At 42.1% G+C, this 24,300-nt stretch overlaps 1 protein-coding gene across 4 annotated transcripts in view; it reads right to left on the bottom strand.

Annotated features, from left to right (window-relative positions):
- The window catches only part of CAPN9 (calpain 9), a 158,718-nt gene that overhangs the window by 90,472 nt on the left and 43,946 nt on the right, over positions 1–24,300 (bottom strand). For all 4 annotated transcript variants that reach the window (XM_033937999.1, XM_033937998.1, XM_033938001.1 and 1 more), the window contains 3 exons: positions 19,840–19,958; positions 13,683–13,816; positions 8,121–8,289 (listed from right to left, as the gene is read on the bottom strand). In XM_033937999.1, coding sequence (XP_033793890.1) covers positions 8,121–8,289; positions 13,683–13,816; positions 19,840–19,958 — 422 coding nt within the window. The remainder of the gene's footprint in view (positions 1–8,120; positions 8,290–13,682; positions 13,817–19,839; positions 19,959–24,300) is intronic.

Genomic DNA, 24,300 nt, shown 5'->3' with positions numbered 1-24,300 from the left:
ATTGTTCAATTAAGAACCTTAAGTAACTGAGTATTGTCTCTCTTTTGCCATAGCTATATCAAATACATGAATTGGTATTGTTACATGTTGCCACATTCAGTACAGGCAACATGGTTTCTCTTGTTTTCTATCTCTTATTTGGATCACATTGGAGTACAGCTGCTGAATGATATTTGGAATGCTTTTCAAGCATTTCTTTTCAAGTATCTCTTTCTGTATGCACAGACATCTGGCTGCTCTCCCTTTGAGATTCTCACGGGATGACCTTTCCCTGCCCCATGGGTAGATTTTCCCTTGATACAGGAGGAATACGTCCAAAAGCTAATTGAAATATTAGGGCTTGTTCAAAGAAACGTGTCTTGCACTTCTCCTTTCTCTCCACAGATTCCTACCCATTTTTTCCAGCCTGGTGATTGTCCAGAAGCTTTCCAAGGATCGGAAGCAGACGGATTTCCCCTTTGGCCTTCCCACTACTGTGATCGCTGTGACCAGGCCCGCTGCACTCACTGAGGAGTTTCCTGTTTGGATCCACGCAAGTCGCTTGAAGAGGGTTAACCTAAAACCCCAGAAGCAAGACTTCCCTGTGCAGATTTCACCTCCTCCAGTGGAACAACATGATGATCTCATTGCAGCATTCTACCAACTTTATCATTCTCTTACTGGCACCGCTGCTGCTAGTTTTTCTCCCTATATGGATCATTTCTAACTGGGTCTACAGGGATGATGTGTTCTGGGTCCACGACACTTTCTGCCCATACCCATCTGTAAATGACACTCCTGCTGTAAACAGCACCCCCGACACCTCTTTGCGAACACGACGTCAAGCTGGACTACTCCCTCGCAAAGGCTGTCCTTCAATTGGAATCCAGAAAAGACTGATAGTATACTACCTTAGGGTATAATTCCAGCAGTGTGCAAGTTGCCACCTTCTCCTTTGAGTATTGTGACATTGTGGACTGTTCATCAATTGATATCCCAAGGCTGTGCCATTGGTCCTCAGAGATTCCTAAAACTAAGGACATATATATATATATATATATATATATATATATATATATATATATATGTTACTGACTCACATTGGGGGTTAAGTGTGCATTCTGGGGAATGGTAGGGTGGAATATTGATACTGACTGGGTTTATAAACTAGAAAATACCCTGAAAAACAGTGGACCAAAATGGTAAATCACTGCTTACTTGTATGACCCTTCATAAGGTTGGACACTGTTATAGGAAAAGTGTTCCTGCACAAATTATTAAGCTTTCTCTTACTATTGACAACCCTAGACCTACTGATGAAGGTATGTACATTATGGACATGTGGTTTAAGGGTGGGTCTAGCTATCCAACCCATCAGTTTTCTTACGGGATCTATCTACCTCCACTCATCTTCTCCCGCCATTTTGTGGGGGCCCCAAAAAATACTAACCCACTGGCCCCTACATTCAATAAACTTACTGACATGATGGCTATTGCCAATCCCACTTTTGAAGATATTGTGGCTGTTAAGGTAGGGTTTTCAGAACGTAACCTCTGGTTAGAATGGATGAAATTCACTGCTGATCAACATAATAAGAGTAATTGTTACATATGTGCTCAAGCTAGACCCCATCTAGGAACCGTACCTCTGGACCTCCCTCCTGGTATCCAACCATGCTTTTTTGGGTTATTTACCAATATCTCCTCTAATTTTACCTATCCTCTTTGTGCACTGCAGTGTTCTAAATACCCTTTGTTGCCAGGACAGCAAAAGCTTGATATTGCCGTTACCAATTACACATGTCATGTTTCTAATCTGACACAGAGTAGTTTTGTAGGTAATTTATCCCCAGGTTATTGTTCTGTCTTGGCTCATAGGTATGCCCTATTGTTGCTGCATCAGATTTGATATTTACTGGCTTTATGGAGACTTTTGGCTCCCTGTTAAGCTACCCAGCCAGTGGATAGGCCAGTGCACTTTAGCTAAGGTTACCATGCTTCTGCATATTCTTTCTGAAAGGCATCCTTCCTATTCACATGGTTTTTCCTTTTATTTGTCTTGATATACATCTGATCACATGTATACTATAGGGGTCCCAAGAGGGGTCCCAAATGAATTTAAGGCCCGAGCTCAGGTTAAGGCTGGGTTTGAGTTCCTTATTCCCTTTATTACTATTAATAAGAATGTTGATCGGATTAGTTAAAATTATTATAATCAGCAACGCTTTGTGAACTATTCTAGGGACGCCTTGCAAGGTATTACTGATCAATTAGGCTCCACTTCTCAGATGGTTCTCAAAATCATATGGCCCTAGATATGATTCTAGCTGAGAATTCTGTTAAATTCTCCTCAGTATTTTATGCTGTTGTACTTTTCTTTCTGACAATATAGGTCCTACTATGGACATTCAGAAATTGGCAGACCTCTTTGCTGAGCTCAAAAGTAACTCTGATTTATCTAATTCTTGGGATCAACACTTTAGTTGAATGCAGGGTTGGGTAAAAGACCTTTTTATTGTTATAATCTCTTATTATTTGCACTCTTGTTTTGACTGCTCATGTACTGTGTTATTCGTATTACAGCTCCTAAAAAAACCCTCCTTGAGAGACATATCTAGAGTATCACTCCCTTCCAGCTCATGCTGTGTATTTATGACGTCATTTTCATGACGTAAGAGGGGATTTGAAGGGACACGAATCATGAACCTTGATAATTTTCCTTAGGCATTTGTTGTTTAAAGTTGTAAGAAAACCAGGCCCTGTTTGTTTATCTTTCCTTCTTTGACATGAATGTTTAAACAGAGTTGTTGTGAAGTGAATTCAATTGTTTTGTTAAGCCGTATTTACAGACAGATTTAGATTAGAAGCTCTGCTGGTTAAGGCTTTTTCTGACCCTCTGTGGACTTCAATCTCCAGATAGGAAAAATGCTGATGTGTTTAAAGTTTCATGTGACCTGTGTCCATATATGGTTTGTGTTTACGTCACATGCCGTCACATGCTGACAAACCTGATTCATATAAAAGATGTGAAACTCATAATAAAATTTGGACATGTTTTGGAAGACGATTTCTGGTCTTTAAGATGTGTCCCCAGGTACCTGACTTCCAAATGACAGAGACAGAGAAAGTATGGGGCAGGAATTGGGACCTAAATCCTTTTCAGTCTGGAGGAGAGGAAGCATACAGGCTAAAAGAAGGGAAGAAAGATTGTATGCACAGTCAGAAGAAGAAAGTGCAACCAGAGACTCATGAAATCACCAGACAAGGTAGGAAAAATGATTTTATTTTAAATTTAGTGATCAAAATGTGTCTGAATTTATATCTGCTGTCTACATTTTACACTAAGGTCTCCTTTTACTAAACCGCAATAGAGGTTTTTAGCGCAGGGAGCCTATGAGTGTCGAGAGCAGCGCTGGGCATTCAGCGCAGCTCCCTGCGCTAAAAACTGCTATCATGGTTTAGTAAAAAGGGAGGGGGTATATTTGTCTATTTTTGTATGGTTGTTACTGAGGTGATAGTGCATAGAGTCATCTGCTTTGACCTCTTTGAAAAACCCTGGAATAGGAATGATAATTAACATTTTCTATGCGTACAGTGTGCTTTGTGTTTTTTTTTAAATTTTATTGTTGGTAGATCATTTTGACTTGGTCATTTAAAAAGTAGCTCGCAAGCCCAAAAAGTGTGGGCACCCCTGGATTAAGTACTTTCCTAGTAGATGTAGTGAGGGGGATAATTCTATAACTGCGTCTAAGTGATGCCTATTTGCCTTTATAAAATGAGAGATAAAATGCATGCTTAGAATTTATGTGCAAACATTACATCCGTTACAGAGCTTACATAAGAGAGCTCATGTCCAAATGCTGGAGATGTATGTGTAACCTGAGGCACATTTATTTCAGGACATCCACAATGAATATGCATGAAAATACAATGAACAGAAGAGAAACCAAGGAGTCAGTGTATACAAATCTCTCATGCATATTCATTGTGGATATCCTGCAAACCTGATGGGACTAGGTGAACCTCAAGGACTAGGTTCAGAAGCACTGCTATATGGTATGGGGGGGGGGGTAACTGTGTGCCTTCATTTAGGTGCCTTGGTAATGTGGGGTAAGAGCCTATTCTATATGGGTACTTGGGTGCCATCAAATACTAGCTTTCATTTAGGCACCCCTATTTACATAAGCTAGTCTGGTATAAAGGGAACACCTAAATGTAGCAGGCATGTAAGCAAATTGCAGTATTCTGGAGGGGAGGGGAAAGGGGAGACTATGCACAGCACCCAGTGATGTTCAATGTACTTAGTCAAAATATTTAAATAAATGTAAAAATACATGTATTTTTTAATACTTAAGTAAAAGTGCAGTGAACACATTAAATTTATTTATGGTACGTAAAAGTAAAAATGTTATCACTTAACATAACACTTTATGAGTAAAAAGTTAAAGTATCGTAACTACAATGAACGCAACTACTGTTAATGTTTTTATCTCAACAATGTTATTGTTCTGTAATTCAATCCCCTGCAGTCGCGTGTGTGTGGGCGGAAGCTTCTCCTCCGACGCAACTGGAAGCCCACCAATTTATATTTTGCATTTGGGTAGGAGGCATGGCGTGAAGAAAATTTAGTGCCCGCCATTTTATTGGATTAATACATTTCTCAATTAGCTTTCAGAGGTTAAAACCTCTTTCTTCAGGTCAGTAAACTATATTGCTGTTATAGTATCCCATCCTGACCTGAGGAAAGGAGTTATGGTCTCTGAATTAGTAAAAAAATGCATTAACATTAGTCCAATAAACAGGTTCACCTTATTTACATTTTCTATTAATAAACAATAATACTTTATCCTAAAGCAAAAATAAATAAAATAGACTTTTTTTTTTTAACCTTTGTTGTCAGGTTTCTGTTTTCCTCATCTTCTCATCATTCTCTGCCTTCCATCCACTGTCTGCCCTTTCTCTGCCTCTTCCATATGGCATCTAATTTCTTTCTGTGCCTCTTTCAGAAACTGTCTGCCTCTCCCTTTCATCTCTCCCTCCCCCTCCCCATTGGTGTGGCATCCATCTACTTCTCTCCGCTCCCCCCATGGTGTGGCATCTGTCTTCTTCCCTTCCATCTCTCTCTCTCTCTCTCCCTCCCTCCCAGCAGATTTTAACATTTCTATCTCCTTCTTTCCTCCCCTCAGATCTGGTATCTGTCTCCTTCCTCCTCCTCCTCCTAGGTCTGGTATCTGTCTCCTCCCCTTCACCACTGCTCTGGTATCTCTCTTTCCACTCCCTTCCTCCTGTTCTTCCCTGATCTTCCTTCTCATTTTATTTTCTATCTCTGTCTAAATTCTTTCTTACTATTCAGTCCTCAATTTCCCTCTTTCATTGTGTCTACCTTGCCACCTCTTTCCCTCACTCCATCCAGTATCTAACTCTATTCAATTCCCCCAATCCAGCATGTACCCTTTTCTTTCTCCTCCCCACTTCCTTCCAGTGTCTGCTCCTCCTCATCCCCTTCCATTCAATGTTTGCCCCCTTTCCCACACTTCCATTCAGTGTCTTTCCCCCTCTCTTTCCCCCTTCCATCTACTGTTCACCCTGTCTCCCCCTTCCATCCACTGCCCTCTCTGTCCTTTCTATCCAGTGTATGCCCTCTCTCTCTCTCTTCCATATGGCATCTTCCCTCTTTCTATGTTCCTTCAATAAACTGTCTGTCCTGTACCCCTTCTCTCCTTTGTACATGATTCATTTCATCTTCAATCCCTCTCCATTTTTCTGTCTCCACCCCTTCCCCTATGCTCTGGCATCTCTCTCTTCTCCTTTCCTTCCTTCCTTCTCACTCAACCCCATGGCTTGACATCTCTCTCCTTTTTCTTCCCTTCTATCTCTCCCTCCCCCTTCATGCTTTGGCATCTCCTCTCCTTCTGGTCTGGCATCTATCTCCTTAGTTTCCCTTCCCTACCCCTATGCCCTCGCATCTTTCTTCTCTCCTTCTCTTTTATCTCTCCCTCCCCCTCCATTATCTAGCATTTTCTCTCCTTCCTTTCTCTCCTTTCTGCCAATGGTCTTGGCATCTCTTTCTTCTCCTCTCCTTTTCCTGGTCTTCCTTCTCCCTCCTTCCTTTGCTCTCCCCAATTGGATGCATCAGCATTTCTTCCCCCCCCCATTGGGTGCATCAGCATTTCACTCCCCCTTCCCCTCAATTTGGTGCATCATCATTACCCCATCCCCGACTGCATGCCTGGTAAGGTCAGCTTCCCTCCCTCCAACTCCCTCACTGCCCTCTCACCTGTAAGAAACTAAACCAGGCCGCGGGGCTCTAACACTGTGCATGCTGGCTTGCCTTCTCCTCCGAAACAGGAATGATGTTTCGGAGGAGAAAGGAAGCCGGCACACGCAGTTCAGGACTCTTAACTATCCGTGGCAGCTTCCCTTCTTGAAACAGAAAGTTGTGTCCTGTTTCAGAGGTGAAGGGAAGGCGGAGCGCACAGATTTAGACCTCCCCCCCCCCGCTTCAGTTTGCGCTAAAACTGCGCACGCCGCCTTCTCTTCACCTTCGAAACAGGACGTAACTTTCTGTTTCGAAGAAGGGAAGCTGCCACGCGGAGTTAAGAGTCCCGCGGCCTGAGTTAAGTTTGCATGCGTTGCGGAAGAGAAAGCAGTAAGAGTAGCTGACCTTCAGGCATTCGGGGGGCCCCTGCCCTGTTTGTTTCCCTGTGATATTTTCAGGCCCTAGGCACCTGCCTACTGGGCCTACCCTGTAATCTGGCCTAGCCAGGTGTTCGAACTACTGTACTTTTGCTGTGTTTTTGGCTGAATAAAACTTTTATTGCATTTGACTACACTGTACTGTAATTTCATGACTGACAAGTCGTACTCTGTTTAAGCGCACGTGGCGATCCGGTCCGAAGGCCATGCACGTAAGCAGAGTTTACTGTATAGACATAAAGGAAGTGGAACTGTGAACCCCGAAGAAGGAGTGGGCAGGCCAGGGGATAGGACAACAGAAGAGGGGCTAGATCAACCATGAATGGAAAGACACTGAGGTCCATATTCAGTGTCATCTTATCTAATTACTGTTATCTGGTTATCATTAAGATCATTTTTAAAAGACAAAAGGCTAGATTCACTAACCCCTGAGTCTGTCACCGATCTGTTCCCGATTGCATGCAAGCCGACAAATTCACAAAAGGCCTGCATGCAAATGGAGACAATTGGTGACCCCCCCCCCCCCCCCCATGGCCAGGATTGCTAGAGAGCGATCCTGGAGCATGTGCAGACCCTGACAGTAGTGACAGGTGAAGCAGCCTCTTCCGGCTTTTTACTAATTTGCATGGGAGGATCGGATCGCTGCAGGCGTTAGTTAATGGGGTTGGAGGGAAATCTGGTCGTAAAGGGCTCACAAACTGATCAGTACACAATTGGTTTGCTTTGTGAATCTAACCTCTAATTGGTTAAGTCTACAGATCTGAATATTTCTGGCTGCAGATAATAGGATAACTTATCTGGCTATTTTTATACCTGCTACTTGTGTGGCAAAACTTGATGTCCATCCAAAATTTAATTGGTTAACCCTTTCAGGACCAAGGGACATATTTGTCCCATAACTTTAAAATCCTATAAATTTTGATTGGGATAGTCTACAGTTCTAAATTTGATATGTACGGATTCCATATGATACTGCCTTTATGTAAACAAACTGGTTCCGACATTCATTCATTAGCGTCGTTGCTAGATTGACGAGAAGATTCACTTGCCACACTGTCCATAAGCCAGAAGTGTGATTTTTTTAAATAAAAATAATGATATTTCACAAAAAAAATCAATTTTTTGGCATCTGCAAGCCCTTTTTACCATAAAAATGTCGTCAAAACCACAAAAATTGGCCTACGATCCTTATGGTCCTGAAAGGGTTAAAATGAGGTGGGATTCGAGCTGTGCCAGGGGTGCAGTTATCTTTTAATGTATTAAGTTGTCTGACCAAAAATTAAACTGTCAGCAGCCCTGAAACTAAAAGTGATGCTTTATCTGGTTAACTCTTAAAGGTTTATGGATAAATGATTTGAATATTGACTCTAATGTCTACAACAGTCACTCCCTTGATTGAGCTGCTTGATTATATTTCATTTGTCATTTCACAGCAATCTACTTACATCAATAGAACAGCCCAACATTGAACCCCTTTCAAGAGCTTTACTTATGATGTCAAAAAAATTTGCAGGGGCTTTTTTTATCTTATAGACCTCTGCAACTCCTCCTGTGAAGTCTTCCATTGCCTCTATTGCACTACCACCTTTCAGGGCTTCATAGCTCCCGTTCAATCTGCAACAAATGAAGTTAGTTTAGTGATGCAGTTCAGATGTCATACAACAGAAATGGTACAGAAAGACAAAGAAAACATTTGGACTAGATTCTATAAATGGCGCCTAAAATTTGTCATCAAAAATTTAGGCCTGGATTCTACAAATTTCATGGGTATCGGTGGCACCTAAAAGAGGGCTGCCTCTGTAATACAATGAAGTAGTATGACCTTTAAGATGACCAAGATGGTATAGGGAGTTAATTTGGGATGAATCTGCGGTAGATGAATCTATTCATGCTTGCGAATACTTATGGGAATTTAGGAAACACCTAAAAACATATTTGTTCCTACACTGAACAATCTCTGACAATAACTGACCGCTAAATCTTAATTCTATTAGTATTACTCAATCTGTAACTTTTAATCATTGTAAACTGCTTAGAACTTCACGGTCCTGCAGTATATAAACTGTTATTATTATTAAAGGCCATTTGAGTTTGGTGATGCAGTGTGATAGTTGCAGCCATCTGAAGAAGACAGTAGGAAGTAGTTGGAATGTGTGTCTGCAGTCCTGCCATGGGGTGATGTCTCTTTCCCATGCTTATTTTGTTCAAACTACTTTTAAAAAAAATATTTCTAAACCTTCTTTTTGCTGCTAGGATACGTTCCTCAAATGCAAGACTCTACTTGAATGTTGTTATGTTGCAAGTTTTTCTGTACATGATAGAGGGCATGACTTTGGTTATGACTCATGCCTCTACATGTCAGTTCCCCTTTGGTCATAACTACTATGTAACTGCAAATATGTATATGTTCCATGTCCCGTTATTTCTTTTCCTGTTTGTATGGTTTTATGAAAAAAAAAACTCAATAAAAAAGTTTTAAAAATGAAAATGAAGAGGGCCACCAATTGCATCTCAACGGCAGTGTTTGTGGAATCGCAGTTACCTCAAATATAGGCGCCGGAAATGTAGGCCGGAGTTTTCGAAGCCTACATGTCCGATATTATCCTTGCCAACTTTGACCTTAGGCACTGCCGTAAACATGATCTAGGTGCAAGGTTTGTAGACGCCTACATTTTTTTTTGTTTTAAACTATTTTAAGGAGGGTTTTAAACAGCTATGACGTTTAAGTTAGGCACCGGTAGGGCACCTGCCAGTGCTTAACATATGGTGGCGTTTATAAAATTATGAGCCTCAGGGCTTAATGCTATTCTGCATCATTCCTCAACCCCGAGATGTCCTGTCTGTTCAAATTAAATTGTAAACTCTTCTGAGCAGAGACCGTCAATTGAAAGTTAAATATACAGTGCTGTGTACGCTTTTCAGTGCTAAAGAAATGATTAGTAGTAGTAATGCTCAAATCTAGATGCCATTTATAGAATCATACTTGGCAGCGAGAACCATTCCTAACTTCCATTTATACCAACTGAAATGTGGGTTAAACCCTTGCATCTAAATTAGGTGCAGACCCCCCTTATTCTATAACTGCATGTATAAACTGCAGGAACACCCCTGATCCACCCCTGACTCTCCCATCACTGTGCCTCCCCCTACCTTTTGGAACCACACATAAAATTTACACTTGGATCTTGCACCTAAATATATGCATATAAATTTTAATTAATTCCAATTAGCACCAATAATTGATTATTAAGATCCTAATTATCAGTGCTAATTGGCTAGTTATTCAATTAAACAGCACATGCCCAAATTTGTGTGCACAGTTCCTTTTATAGAATTAGGCTGACATTCAATGCTGAGCCATGTCTGAGCACTGGCACTGAATATCCAGGGCCACAACTAAATATTCATGCTTACCTGTACTTTGGAATTTTATTATTTAATATCATTAGCAATAACATTATAACAGACTACTGTAATACCCTGTACACTGGTCTTACCAAAAAGAGTATGCACCAGCTGCAATTAATTCAGAATGCTGCAGCGCAACTGATAAAAGCGGCGTGGCCACAGTACACCCTTCCTGCAAAAACTGCACTGGCTAAATTTAAAATTGGTTGATTTTCAAGGTCCTCACACAAAATGGGCCAGAATATTTAAAGAATAAGCAACTCTTTACATACTTTTGAGACCTCTAAGGAGCATCACTATTTGCACCTTCACCAAAAGAAATTGTAGGATGTGATACCTGTCAGTGAGCCTTCTCAGGAGCAATCCCCAAGCTCTAGAGCAGGGGTGTCAAAGTCCCTCCTCGAGGGCCGGAATCCAGTCGGGTTTTCTGGATTTCCCCAATGAATATGCATTGAAAGCAGTGCATGCACATAGATCTCATGCAGATTCATTGGGGAAATCCTGAAAACCCGACTGGATTCCGGCCCTCGAGGACCGACTTCGACACCTGTGCTCTAGAGCTTACTCCCAGTGATGCTATGTCTAACTCCAAACTACTTCTACTTCAGGAAGCAGGTAAAAACATGGCTCTTCACCCAAGCCTTTACTATACATTCATTCTGTACCAGGACTAGCTTGCTAAACATAGTGTAACTAAATCATTTCCTTATATCTTGTTTTAACTGCATAATCAACTTGCCTGAGTTTATCCCCCCATTCGTTTATCCCAAAGGACTCTGTATCACCCATCTTGTCCCCATCTAATAACTGCACTTGGCCCCTCGGCTATAGGATAAGCTGTATTGTAGAAAAGCATTGGAGTTAAAAGAACTGAAAATTGTTCAGTGGACTTCTGGAAATAATGTACTGCTATTCTCACATTATAAATCTGCATTTGATTACAGGGATCAAAAAAAAAAAAAAATCATTAGAAAACGGTAGGGTAGGGAAAATGTTTATATGAGGTGGGAAACCTCTGTCTGTCCAAGTTAGATTGTAAGCTCTTCTGAGAAGGGACCGTCTAATTAAATGTCAAAATGTACAGGGCTGTGTATACCTTTCAGCGCTATAGAAGTGATAAATAGTAGTAGAGAGTCCTGTAAGGAGAAGGATCTTGTATCATATACTGAATAGTCCAACCACCAAATGTCACTTGGAGCATTGCTATGGCCTGTTGTTCCTCTTTTGCACAGATCTCAATCTAGCCTTTCCAGTAGACACACACTGCCATCTCAGTGGAGAGGCAGGGGCAGAGAAGTACTCCAAATATGGGCGTCATAGAACATAGAAACATAGAAATAGACGGCAGATAAGGGCCACGGCCCATCAAGTCTGCCCACTCTAATGACCCTCCCTATCTATCTTTGCGGATAGATCACACATGTCTATCCCATCTGGCCTTAAAATCTGGCACGCTGCTGGCCTCAATAACCTGGAGTGGAAGACTATTCCAGCGATCAACCACCCTTTTGGTGAAGAAGAACTTCCTAGTGTCACCGTGCAGTTTCCTGCCCCTGATTTTCCACGGATGCCCCCTTGTTGTCGCGGGACCCTTGAAAATGAAGATATCCTCTTCCACCTCGATGCGGCCCGTGAGATACTTGAATGTCTCGATCATATCTCCCCTCTCTCTACGTTCCTCGAGTGAGTAGAGCTGCAACTTCCCTAAACGCTCCTCGTATGGGAGCTCCTTGAGTCCCGAGACCATCCTGGTGGCCATTCTTTGGACCGATTCCAGTCTCAGCACATCCTTGCGGTAATGCGGTCTTCTTCAGTATTCCAGTTCAATGATTTAACAGTTTACAGCGTTGCACTCTGATGTTATCCAGTGTGTACTGCCATTACAGTTGAATTGCAAACCAAATGGAAAAGTCCACCGTAGCAGATTTGTTCAGATTACAGCTTCACCGTGAAGTCCTGCAATTGTCGACGCCTTCTAAAAGTGATGGGAGAAATATCAGTAAAAATTGAAATTTCATGTGTGTCACACACTATCTTTTCTTGCTTCCTTGCCATCTCATAGATGGCCTCCTTCTGCGGGTAACAGTGGAAGCAGACAATATCTTTAGCAAAGTTCAACTGAGCAAGGCCCAGAGCCCAGTGAGCTCTATCAATTTTCACCTGTTGGGGTGGGACTTCACCAAAGAGAGAATATGAGAAGCAATCCTCTGCATAACATCCTTACAATCTTGATATTCAGATATATGAAGGACTCCATGTTTTCTGCTTCTATTTTCTAAATCTTCAACTCTCTAGAAGTTCAGTCTGTTTTTGAAGATGGTCAGATTCTCATGTGACACCAACAGCTCTGCGTGATCTTTCGCATGCTGCTCCACATCACTGATGCAAGTGCCCAGCTCAGCCACATCGGCCCGTATAGCTGAGGCCAGGGTTGCTATGATCGATTGAAATGCTGCAATGTCAGCCCTAATTTCTTTAAGACACTGTTTAATTTCCTTCATTTAAGGGGAAACTGGGTCTCATGCTGAGCTAGTTACGTCTGCTAGCAAATCAATGGATAATTGAGAACCAAATGGCTGCCATGCTTTCTGCTTTGCAGTGCAACTGACTGCTGCCTTGATGTACAAAATCTTGCAAGTCTGCTGACCTCTTTATACTCAAGATAGTACAAATCCTGTATGGGGACACTGTTAGAGCCATTCCAGCTTAGCATCAATGCAGGTAAGATGCAGATGAACACAGATTGCTCTGAATGGATGAGGAGCCTTGAAGCAGCCATTCAGACCAGTGACATCACTTCCTCTTCTCAGGGGTGCCATTTTGAGGACAGAGCCCAGAGTGGCCAGGAAAGATTGGCCATTGTTCCTGGCTGAAGACCCCTAGAAGACCACCCTGCACCGAACCACACCAACAACCCATACCCCTCACGGACTAGCAGTGTTGACATTCAGGCCCACTAGGATTGGATAGGCCAAATGGGGACAATACATCTGGAGGGTTAGGTCAAGGTGGGAACCCAGCGCTTTAGGTCAGGAGCATCAGGCCACAGCTTTGAATGGTCCAATTCTCCTGGGCCACAGTAATAATGCTGCTTACAAGATGACTTGCAAGCCTGTGATGGGATTCAGCCACTTACAGTACCGGGATACCAGAGGTTTGCTGAATCCCGTAAGGCATCAAGGAGCGGTAAAGGGCAACATTTTACCGCACCTTGATGAATTCCCCCTTGCATGTATTTACCCTCATAACTGCAAGTTTAGGTGCCATAAGGCGTGAAACTGCAGCTATTATTTGGGCACAGGAATGGGATCCAGGGAGTGTTCAACTTGGAGCGCTCTTTATAGAATGTTCTTATTAGGGAATTACTTCAGCTTTTATCACAATCTTTGGCCCCAAGGCAGCAGGAGATGTCAGATTAAACGCGTCTCCTTGTTGCTGACAAGTATGGATGCAAGCTGAAGAAGGATCAAATGTCGGCAACTTGCAATGACCAGTTTGGGAAGACATGAAGGGCGGAAAACTAAGGGAGGGAAAGAAAGGAGTTAAGGGAAAGAGTGTTGTCTGATGCCCCTTATCACATGACAACCGGAACCACTTACTTGGCATAGGCTTTCTCTAGCAGTGCACTCCAAAACTCATTGAGCTCCATCGAATGCAAGAAAACCAAGCGATTTTTAAAAGTTGGCAGTCGATCATCAATGACAATATCTAGCCATTCATTGTGTTGCCAAAACTGTTAAGCAAAACAAAAATGCTAATCAGAGGAAGCTCTTGTTACTGACACAAGAGTATTAAACATCTGAATTCCATTTCTCTGTCACCATATCACCTTAGAAAGCCACAGGAGGAGAGAGACATGCGAACAATACATCAGAATTTTAAGAAACAGTAACTCTGGAATCATTAGTCTCACAAATGAATCCTTTAGGCAGAACTGCAGAATGTGCGATGAATATTCATGTTGGAGATGAATTATTGTACAGATATCTTTAATTTAAATATAATCTCTCAGAGGCTACAAAGTAATCTTTGCAAGGACTTTGAATGAGTTAAATGGATGAAAAGAAGCAGCCATACCATGCAAAATCCACTTGAATGAGGTTAGTTGAGTATTTGCAGAATTTTGACAGTACATTAAAATGGTAATGGGCACGATGATGGTAAGATGGTGTAGTTCCTCCAAATGCCAAGAAATCGATCATACATTTGGTATTGATGCTTATTTTACTATCCTAAATACTGGTAAACAGTGTCTAATATTTACAGTTGGTTGCATGCATCGACATATTGCATACTCATTTAAGGTAAGCATGAATAGGTGTTATACTGTGTGAGGAGATTTATGGGAAGTTAGAACATATTTTGACATTAATTTCTGGTTATTTTGAGCAAGAACATATTTTTGTTAATCTGTTTGATAATTCAAGAAATAAAAACCATAAAAAAATAAGAGTGGGTTATGATCCCAGGGGTGAATGGTAGCTGTAGCAGGGGAAAATGTGTGCAACATTTTGACAAGCAGAATTGCAAATCTACTTCCCCCATTGTCCTTCTCTGTCACATACACCACTTCAGCCCTAGGGCATGGTATGCATGACCTTTTAGGATCACATAGGTCATGTCTTAGTAACATAGTAACATAGTAGATGACGGCAGAAAAAGACCCGAATGGTCCATCCAGTCTGCCCAACCTGATTCAATTTAAATTTTTTTCTTCTTAGCTATTTCTGGGCAAGAATCCAAAGCTTTACCCGGTACTGTGCTTGGGTTCCAACTGCTGAAATCTCTGTTAAGACTTACTCCAGCCCATCTACACCCTCCCAGCCATTGAAGCCCTCCCCTGCCCATCCTCCATCAAACGGCCATACACAGACAAAGACCGTGCAAGTCTGCCCAGTACTGGGCTTAGATCAATATTTAATATTAAATTCTGATTCTAAATTCTCTGTGTTTATCCCACGCTTTTTTGAACTCAGTCACAGTTTTACTCTCCACCACCTCTCTCGGGAGTGCATTCCAGGCATCCACTACCCTCTCCGTCAAGTAGAATTTCCTAACATTGCCCCTGAATCTACCACCCCTCAACCTCACATTATGTCCTCTGGTTTTACCATTTTCCTTTCTCTGGAAAAGATTTTGTTCTACGTTAATACCCTTCAAGTATTTGAACGTCTGAATCATATCTCCCCTGTCTCTCCTTTCCTCTAGGGTATACATATTCAGGGCTTCCAGTCTCTCCTCATACGTCTTCTGGCGCAAGCCTCCTATCATTTTCGTCGCCCTCCTCTGGACCGCCTTAAGTCTTCTTACGTCCTTCGCCAGATACGGTCTCCAAAACTGAACACAATACTCCAAGTGGGGCCTGTACAGGTCAATGGTAAGGCCCCACTTGGAGTATTGTGTTCAGTTTTGAAAATCTTTGACTACGAAAATAAAATACGCAATAAAAATTATCATATTTTCTATCAAATTAAATTAAATATATTCAATACATTGAAGATTTTAGAATAGTGTAATTTTAATTTTGCTAACAATTTGAATGTAGGCCCCTCTTGATCTTGAGGCCCTAGGCTGAAGCCTAGTTAGCCTATAGGAAAATCCGGCCCTGCATATACCCAATAATAATAATTAAAGCCACAATTATTCCACAAAAAAATCCTTGTCCTGACACTTGCCATCTCCCCTCTAACCCTAACACTTGGGGGTAAACATACTCGGGGTCTCCCCCTACCCTTAAGACTCAGGAACTGCACATATTCAGGGTCTCCCCCTAACCCTAAAACTCAGAGGCTGCTTACAGCACAGTCACATTCAGAGTAGTACAGGACACGTTTAGAGCAGTACTGGTAATACTGGGGGAGGGATGTAGTAACTGGGGGTGTGGGAAATGTTCAGGTGAGAATTGACCTAGATGGTACTTGTCCAGGTGGAAATTGGTGGGTTGGAACTGTCCAGGTGGTTACTGGTCAATGTTTATGTCGACCAAATAAAAGTCATAACCTACAAAGAATCCAAAATATTATTACATTCTGTTTCTACATAAAGTAACAGGTAAATGTGATAATAAAATGTTGGCTGTTGATAAATATATAATTCCATTTTCTGCCTCACTGGGACAGTCAATGGCACTTTCAGTGGAACTATCTGTTTATGAGTAGGATTGCACATTTAGGGCTCCTTTTACAAAGCCACAGTACCATAGGATGGCGAGGTAAATGCTCTGATGCACATAGGAATTCTATGAGTGTCAGAGCATTTACCTTGCTGGCCCCTGGTAAAAACCTTTACCGCAGCTTTGTAAAAGCTGGCGCTAATGCATTAATGATGTGATTAACACATTAAGGGCTCCTTTTAAATAGCCGCACTACTGATTCCCCCTGCAGCAAATACACCAAAGCCCATTCAATTCCTTTGGGCCCCCTACCCAATTTCTGCCCTGGCCCCCTGAATTCTTGAATGTCTAACACTAGCCTTTTATGCCCCTTGGTTCTAGTATCTGCACCTCTATCTTTTCTCCACTAGTCCAGCATCTGAGCCCCCTCCCCCTCCGGCCAGTTCAGCATCTATCTCCCCTGAGCTTGGATCCAACAGTTTAGAGCAGGGGTAGGGAACTCCAGTCCTCGAGAGCCATATTCCAGTCGGGTTTTCAGGATTTCCCCAATGAATATGCATTGAAAGCAGTTCATGCAAATAGATCTCCTGCATATTCATTGGGGAAATCCTGAAAACCCGACTGGAATACAGCTCTCAAGGACCAGAGTTCCCTACCCCTGGTTTAGAGTTCCAGGACCAAGAGAAATTAAGAGTTGGCTAGGAAAAGAGCATTTTCCTACATAGGTCCAGTTCTTTGGAATACTGTTTTACAAGAGGTTTTGTGAAGGTCTATCATATTATGTATTTGAGAAACAGTTAAAGACCATTCTATTTGCACAATATTATGGACCCTAATAGTACTGTTTACATCTGTCTTTTCTGAAATTAAACTCAGAGAATATTTGTCCAGCAAGAGAATTTTTGTATTGCATCAGTTGCCTGTATATTTTTTTTAAATCTTTCTTCTTAGAAATAATTCTTTAGGAGATAAATTTTGGTTTAATGAGAGAGCTTTGTACTGTATTAACTGATCCTAGATTACAAACTGTTATTTATATCTTTTTTAACTAGGTATAAGGTTCAATGTTTATTTTCTACATTGTAATTTTATTTTAACTTTAAAGTCTTATAAACAGCTTATCACAATTTTGTTCAAATGTATATCAAGTGAAATAAATCCAATCCAATCTCTTCCTTCCTGTTCTATCCACCTCCCTCCCAATGGCTGCATAGGTCTGATATTTATACAGCTCCCCTCTTCCCCCCGCCAGTCCTTCACAGTGGGTCACAGCAGAGAGCATGCTGAAAGCTGCCTCTATCTGGCTGGTGGAGCCTTTGCTCTGCTACATCTGCCCACAGGATGTTGCATCAGAGAGGTGGGTGTGGCAAAGAAAGGTTCCACCAGCCAGAGAAGGCAGCTTACAGCACTCTCTTTGCCATGACCCACTGTGAAGTGTAGAGGATCATTGGGGGGAGGAGGGGGGAGCAGGAAAGGTGAGCTGCAGCTATTTTTGACCCAGGCACGAGGAGAGGAAGCTGGAGCATTGTACCTTGGATGGGCCACACATAGAATTCCTTTAGACCAATGGTACCCAACCCTGTCCTGGAGGATCACCAGGCCAGTCAGGATTTCAGGATGGCCCTAATGAATATGAATGGAGCAAATTTGCATGCCTAGCACCTCCATTATATGCAGATCTTTCTCATGCATATTTATTAGGGCTATCCTGAAAACTCAACTGGCCTGGTGGTCCTCCAGGACACGGTTGGGAACCACTGCTATAGACTGTGGACTGCAGTCCGCCATTTGAGTAGCCCTCAAATGAGGATAAATCATTTCTGCACTTGAAAGAAGAGCAGGACTTGAGGGGTGATCATATTTGATGCTCTTAAGGGGGCCAAAATTTGTGTGCATACTGGGGATGGGTGCTAAGAATTACACCTGGTTTCAGCAGTTATAAGGCTTACAGTCCAATTTTGGACACTGAAATCTGAACTCAATGTCATTCTATAATGGGTGCTCATCTTTGAGTGCCTATTATGAGACAGCATTAAGCATCAATTTTTTCAGCCTCATTTACTGAATCTAACCCAGTGGTTCCCAACCCTGTCCTGGAGGACCACCAGACCAATCGGGTTTTCAGGATAGCCCTAATGAATATGCATGAGAGAGATTTGCATATAATAGAAGTGACAGGTATGCAAATCTGTTCCATGCATATTCACTAAGGTTATCCTGAAAACCCGATTGGCCTGGTGGTCCTCCAGGGCAGGGTTGGGAACCACTGATCTAACCTATAATGTATCAGGGGTAGGGAACTCCGGTCCTCGAGAGCCATATTCCAGTCGGGTTTTCAGGATTTTCCCAATGAATATGCATTGAAAGCAGTGCATGCAAATAGATCTCATGCATATTCATTGAGGAAATCCTGAAAACGGCTCTCGAGGACCGGAGTTCCCTACCCCTGATACATTATAGGTTAGATTCAGTAAATGAGGCTGAATTCCCCCAGGGTTCCCTACCCCTGATGTATACAGTGCTGTGTATATCTACTAATGTTAAAGAAATGATAGGCAGTAGAAATGTCGACAGAGCACCAATTCAGGTGAGAAAAATCTGATAGTCGTTCAGCCCAGTCTGAGTCAGATAAGTCCAGTTACCTTTCACACACATACCCAATTTCAGAACATACGAGTTGAAACAGGGGTTATTGCACTTTACATCCAGATTCCTCGGCACAGTTCACAGTCCTTAAATTTTCAGCACTGATATATTTTCAGCAATCCCTATTGAAAATCTGAGGATCAATCCAGGATCTGCCTAAGCCTTTTGGACTGTATGCACATTGTTATAGAATAGTGTATGTGCAAATCCAAACCGATACCATTAAGTACCAAATAACTGGCATGTTAACCAATTTAATTGGGCAAACATATTGGATCAGCACCATATATAGAATCTTGGGTTATATGCAGGTACTTTCGCTGTCCCTAGTGGACCCATAATCCAAGTTTTGTACCTGGGGCAATAGAGGGTTAAGTGACTTGCCTGCGGTAACAAGGAGCTGCAGTGGGACACGAACCTGATTCCCCATGATCTTGGTCCACTGCACTAACCAATAGGCTACTTTTCTTTTTTTTTTGTTTTCTTTTCATTTTTGTAATAGGTGACTTTTCCTGTTGACTGGAACCAGCAGATGGATACCATCTACTCTTTATCTTGGCTGCACATGCTGGTAAAGCTAACTACTCACTTAAGCTCCAGGGGCTGTTAATACCATCACACTAAAGAGATGCAATTTAAAATTTCAACAAGCTACATGCAGCTTACAAGAAGGTGGTTGGATACCCCTAGGAGAAAGACCCAATAGAGAAAGGGGTTGGTTCATGCTGATCCAGTCCTGGTTTACCCAGTTCCATGTATGGACTTATGGTCCTGTTTTCTCAAGAAAAGCCATACAGTGGCCTGACATCCTTGGGAACTGATTTGATTTTCACTGCAATTCCTTGCACCAGGTACAAAGTAAGTACCTGAACATAATATGTAAACTGCTTTGATTGTAACCACAGAAAGGCAGTATATATCTAATCCAATTCCATTTCCTTTTCCCTTTCAGTCTCCCCAATTCTAAGAAAAAAATATCTGTGGTACATTGATCTTACCTGAAAGTGAAATATTCCTGCATATCTATTGTCAAATGTCTGATCTGGAGATACCACTCTAAAAAGGGCATTTTCATTAAGAGTCAGAGATGCTATCGCTGCCAACAGCCAGCAGTCACCTGCAAAATTCAAAGGATGTGTCTTTACTACTGACTGATTTGTGTAGCCAAGATCTGGACCAGGTCTGGATTCTCCAATTTGGTGATTTTGGTTGTCTTAACACACATTAAGGGCAATTTTTTAAATGGGTGCATGCAGTTAGCACAAGTACACAGAATTGCATCACTTGTAAGAGTACTTTGCAGTATTCCATACGATATCATGCCGGTCCACAGGGCCAGCACGTGCATCAGGCCCAAAACAGTGTTCTTCAACCGCCAGTCCATGGTGCGATCGATGTGGCGTTATCTTTGAGCCAGCTCCCTCTTCCTAACTGATTCAGTGCACAAAGCCACGGGCAGTGGCTCCTATGGGCATCCTGCACCTGAACCGGAAGCCTTCTCTCTGACGTTGCAACGGCAGAGGGAAGGCTTCCAGATGAGGCACGGGACGTGCAAGGTGCAATTAGTACTATTATGGGGGTGGGATCTGGGGTGGAGATTGGGTAGAGATGGATGGGGTCTGGCCCACGACTTAGCCCAGTGTTCTTCAACTGCCGGTCCACGGACTGATGCCGGACCATAGAATAATTCTTTTATTTCTGCCGGTCCATAGGTGTAAAAAGGTTGAAAAACACTGTTTTAACGTATACCTGCAAGGGGGTATGCATGTGGGTGGAACATAGAAGGGGAATATGTATGTCTCTAATTTACACGTGTATCTTATAGAATACTATCAGTTGCACACATAGCATGGAACATTTTATTATGCCCATTTATGCCTGCCATTGACCTGGCATAAACAATTGCACCTAACTTTAGGCGTGCCAATGCAGACTTACACTAGCATTCTATAATGGAAATCCTGATGAACAGATGCCATTACAGATCTGGTGCTAAGCACTCAGCATTTGGGTGCCCAGCTGGAGGTGCCAAGTTATAGAATTGCCCTCATTAAGAGAGAGATAGATGGTACCTTATATACAAACCAATTTATTGAGGCATGAGCTTTTCAAGGACCAAAGTTGAATGTGTTATGCAATTATGACAGCATCCAACATGAAACAGTTAACAACATCTGTAGACAGTCAATCTGCCTTCCTTGAACATAATATCACAAAAATAACCCCAATTTAAGCACAAAAAAAGATACTTCAAAAAGCTACAAAACGGCTGCTTAAAGGGACACAGGTGGGGAGCAGAAGAAACTCTCAAAACATCTATAAGTCAACTTATACTTTAAATATTTAATGTTTAAATTTATAATACGGGTCCTCAGTGTGAGGTAGTAAGCTCCAAGGAGCAGATTAGAAATACCCACTTCACCTGCTTAAAGCCAGAGACAGAAACCCCCTGATTGATGTCGCACACCTTGAACATAGAACTCTATTATTTCCTATGTTTTGTAACTAAATTCTTTATACTGGGGAAAGGCAGATTGATTGTCTATAGATGTTTTTTGTCGACTGTTTCATATTAGATGCTGTCATAATCATATAATACATTCGACAGAATATATCTTGACCTGAAGCAGGCGGTTTTCCCGCCGAAACATTGTCCCATGTTGGGTCTTTTTAAAATTGGTACTTCTAGCAATATAAAGAGGTTTTTATCCCTGTATGTTGGAAATTTTTTGGTCTACCCCTACTTTGTTATTTTGGGACTTTTTCTTATAGGTTTTTTTCTCTTCCTTTATTTGGACTGGATTAGAGAATGACACGATGATAGAATTCATCACCGTTCTTGTCCCCGCGGATAACCACAAGAAACTATCCCCAAGCCATTCTTTAAGGAGAGAGGGAATAATCAGAGTATGAATGGGCACAGCCACTGACCCTCAAGTCTTGCATTAAAAAATGCTGGTGTAGGACTGAGGTTGAGATAGACACTAATGAATGACACAGGATGGTTTCCCACGGTTATCCGGGGGGACGGGAATGATGATGAATTTTGCCACCTTGTCATTTTATTTATTATTTATGAATTCAATTTTCTATACCAGGGGTAGGGAACTCTGGTCCTCGAGAGCCATATTCCAGTCGGGTTTTCAGGATTTCCCCAATGAATATGCATGAGATCTATTTGCATGCACTGCTTTCAATGCATATTCATTGGGGAAATCCTGAAAATCCAACTGGAATACGGCTCTCGAGGACTGGAGTTCCCTACCCCTGTTCTATACCGTTCTCCAAAGGGAGCTCAGAACAGTTTACATCAGGGGTGTCCAATGTCGGTCCTCGAGGGCCGCAATCCAGTCGGGTTTTCAGGATTTCCCCAATGAATATGCATTGAAAGCAGTGCATGCAAATAGATCTCATGCATATTCATTGGGGAAATCCTGAAAACCCGACTGGATTGCGGCCCTCGAGGACCGACATTGGACACCCCTGGTTTACATGCATTTATTCAGGTACTCAAACATTTTTCCCTGTCTGTCCCAGTGGGCTCACAATCTATCTAATATACCCGGGGCAATGGGGGGATTAAGTGACTTGCCCAGGGTCACAAGGAGCAGCATGGGTTTGAACCCCAAACCTCAGGGTGCTAAGGCTGTAGCTTTAACCACTGCGCCACACTCTCCCCTAGTCTGGATGAGCTTCCAAGTAACCCAGTCCTAGGAAGGAGATTTTAGGCCAGTCCTGGATTTATGGCTAGAATCTGTCACTACAGATATCTCACTGTTTTAGGATATGAGTTTAAAAACCAGGACTACTACTACTACTATTTATCATTTATATAGCACTGAAAGGCTTCCACAGCGCTGTACATATTGCTATTTAATAGACGGTCCATGCTCAGAAGAGTTTACAATCTAACCTAGACAGACATGGCATATAGAGTTATGGATGCAGAACGAAAAAGACATTATTTCTTTTAAAAAAATTTAAAAAACATTTATTTCAAGACGCATTTGATTTATGACAGATCTATTCTAAATTCTCGCATTCTTCTAATAATTAATAAAATTTCTACCTTACCTCACCCCATTTTTACCTAATGTGTTTTCCTTTTTATGTAAATTTTAACAAATATCATAATTGTAACTTTTCCCCTCCTTCCTACTCATTCGTGTCTGTCCTAATTCTCTGTCTATTGTCTAGCCCATTTAAACTATATGTATTACCACAATCTGTTGGTTTTTAAACTGTACATCGCTTAGATATTGTAATAAGCGATTCATCAAATGTAATTAAACTTGAAACTTAAACTTGAACCCAAGTTGAGAGGAATTAGGAGTTGAAAGCAGTCTCGAAGAGGTGGGATTTTAACTGGGCCTTGAACACTGCCAGAGATGGAGCCTGCCATAGGGATTCGGGCAGCTCATTCCAAGCATACAGCGCAGCAAGGTTGAAGGGATGGAGTCTGGAGTTGGCGGAGGAAGAGAAGGGCACAGACAGGAGGGACTTACCTGCTCGCAGGGGAGTAACATAAGGGGAGATAAGTGAAGAGAGATAGTGAGGGGCAGCTGAGTGAGTGCATTTGTAGGTCAGTAAGAGGAGTTTGAATTGTATTCGGAACCAGATGGGGAGCCAATGAAGTGACTTTAAGAGAGGGGTAACGTGAGTATAGCGGCTCTCACAGAATATGAGTTGTGCAGTCGAAAAGTTAACTATTTGGTAGCTGGATAAATTTAAAGCAAAGTTACTGCACAATCTGAACATGCTGCCAACCAAAGGACTCCATTTGAGTATTGATCTCATACCCCCTAACTCTATAACAGGTCACCTAAATTTAAGTATCATTTGAATGCTTAAATTTATTTAATACTGCCATCCATGCACATAAGTGTATGCTTATGAGTTCTCAGCCCAGCCCAACTTACTTAATTGTGAGCGTTATTTTGCCACTGTAGCTGAAAAACAGTGTTATCTTACTTCGTTAAGTGCCAACTTGCAGAAATGAAATTCTATGTTTTGACATTGTTTCATTGAACCATATCTACGTCATGCTCTTCTTGGTTGTGCTGAGAACTTTTCAGCACCCTTAGGAAGCTGTGGAACCACGGGGTGGAAGGGGACGTGCACAGATGGGTCAAACACTAGTTGGCAGGCAGAAGGCAGAGGGTTGGAGTGAAGGGTCACTACTCGGGCTGGAGGAAGGTCACGAGCGGAGTTCCGCAGGGGTCTGTACTCGGACCGCTAAACGGGGACGAAGTGTGAAGTTATCAAATTTGCGGATGACACTAAACTCTGTAGAAGGGTTAGAAATGCGGAAGAGTGTGAGGACCTACAAAGGAACCTAAACAAACTGGAGGAGTGGGCGAATAAATGGCAGATGGACTTCAATGTAGGGAAATGCAAGGTCATGCATATAGGGAGAAAGAACCCGATGTTCAGCTACCAAATGGGGGGATTAGTATTAG

The sequence above is a fragment of the Geotrypetes seraphini genome, chromosome 3 (genome assembly GCF_902459505.1).
Source record: "Geotrypetes seraphini chromosome 3, aGeoSer1.1, whole genome shotgun sequence".
In the NCBI taxonomy this organism is placed as follows: Eukaryota; Metazoa; Chordata; class Amphibia; order Gymnophiona; family Dermophiidae; genus Geotrypetes; species Geotrypetes seraphini.
The sequence above is the reverse complement of the archived record's forward strand: the minus strand, read 5'-3'. Positions and strand labels throughout refer to the sequence as shown.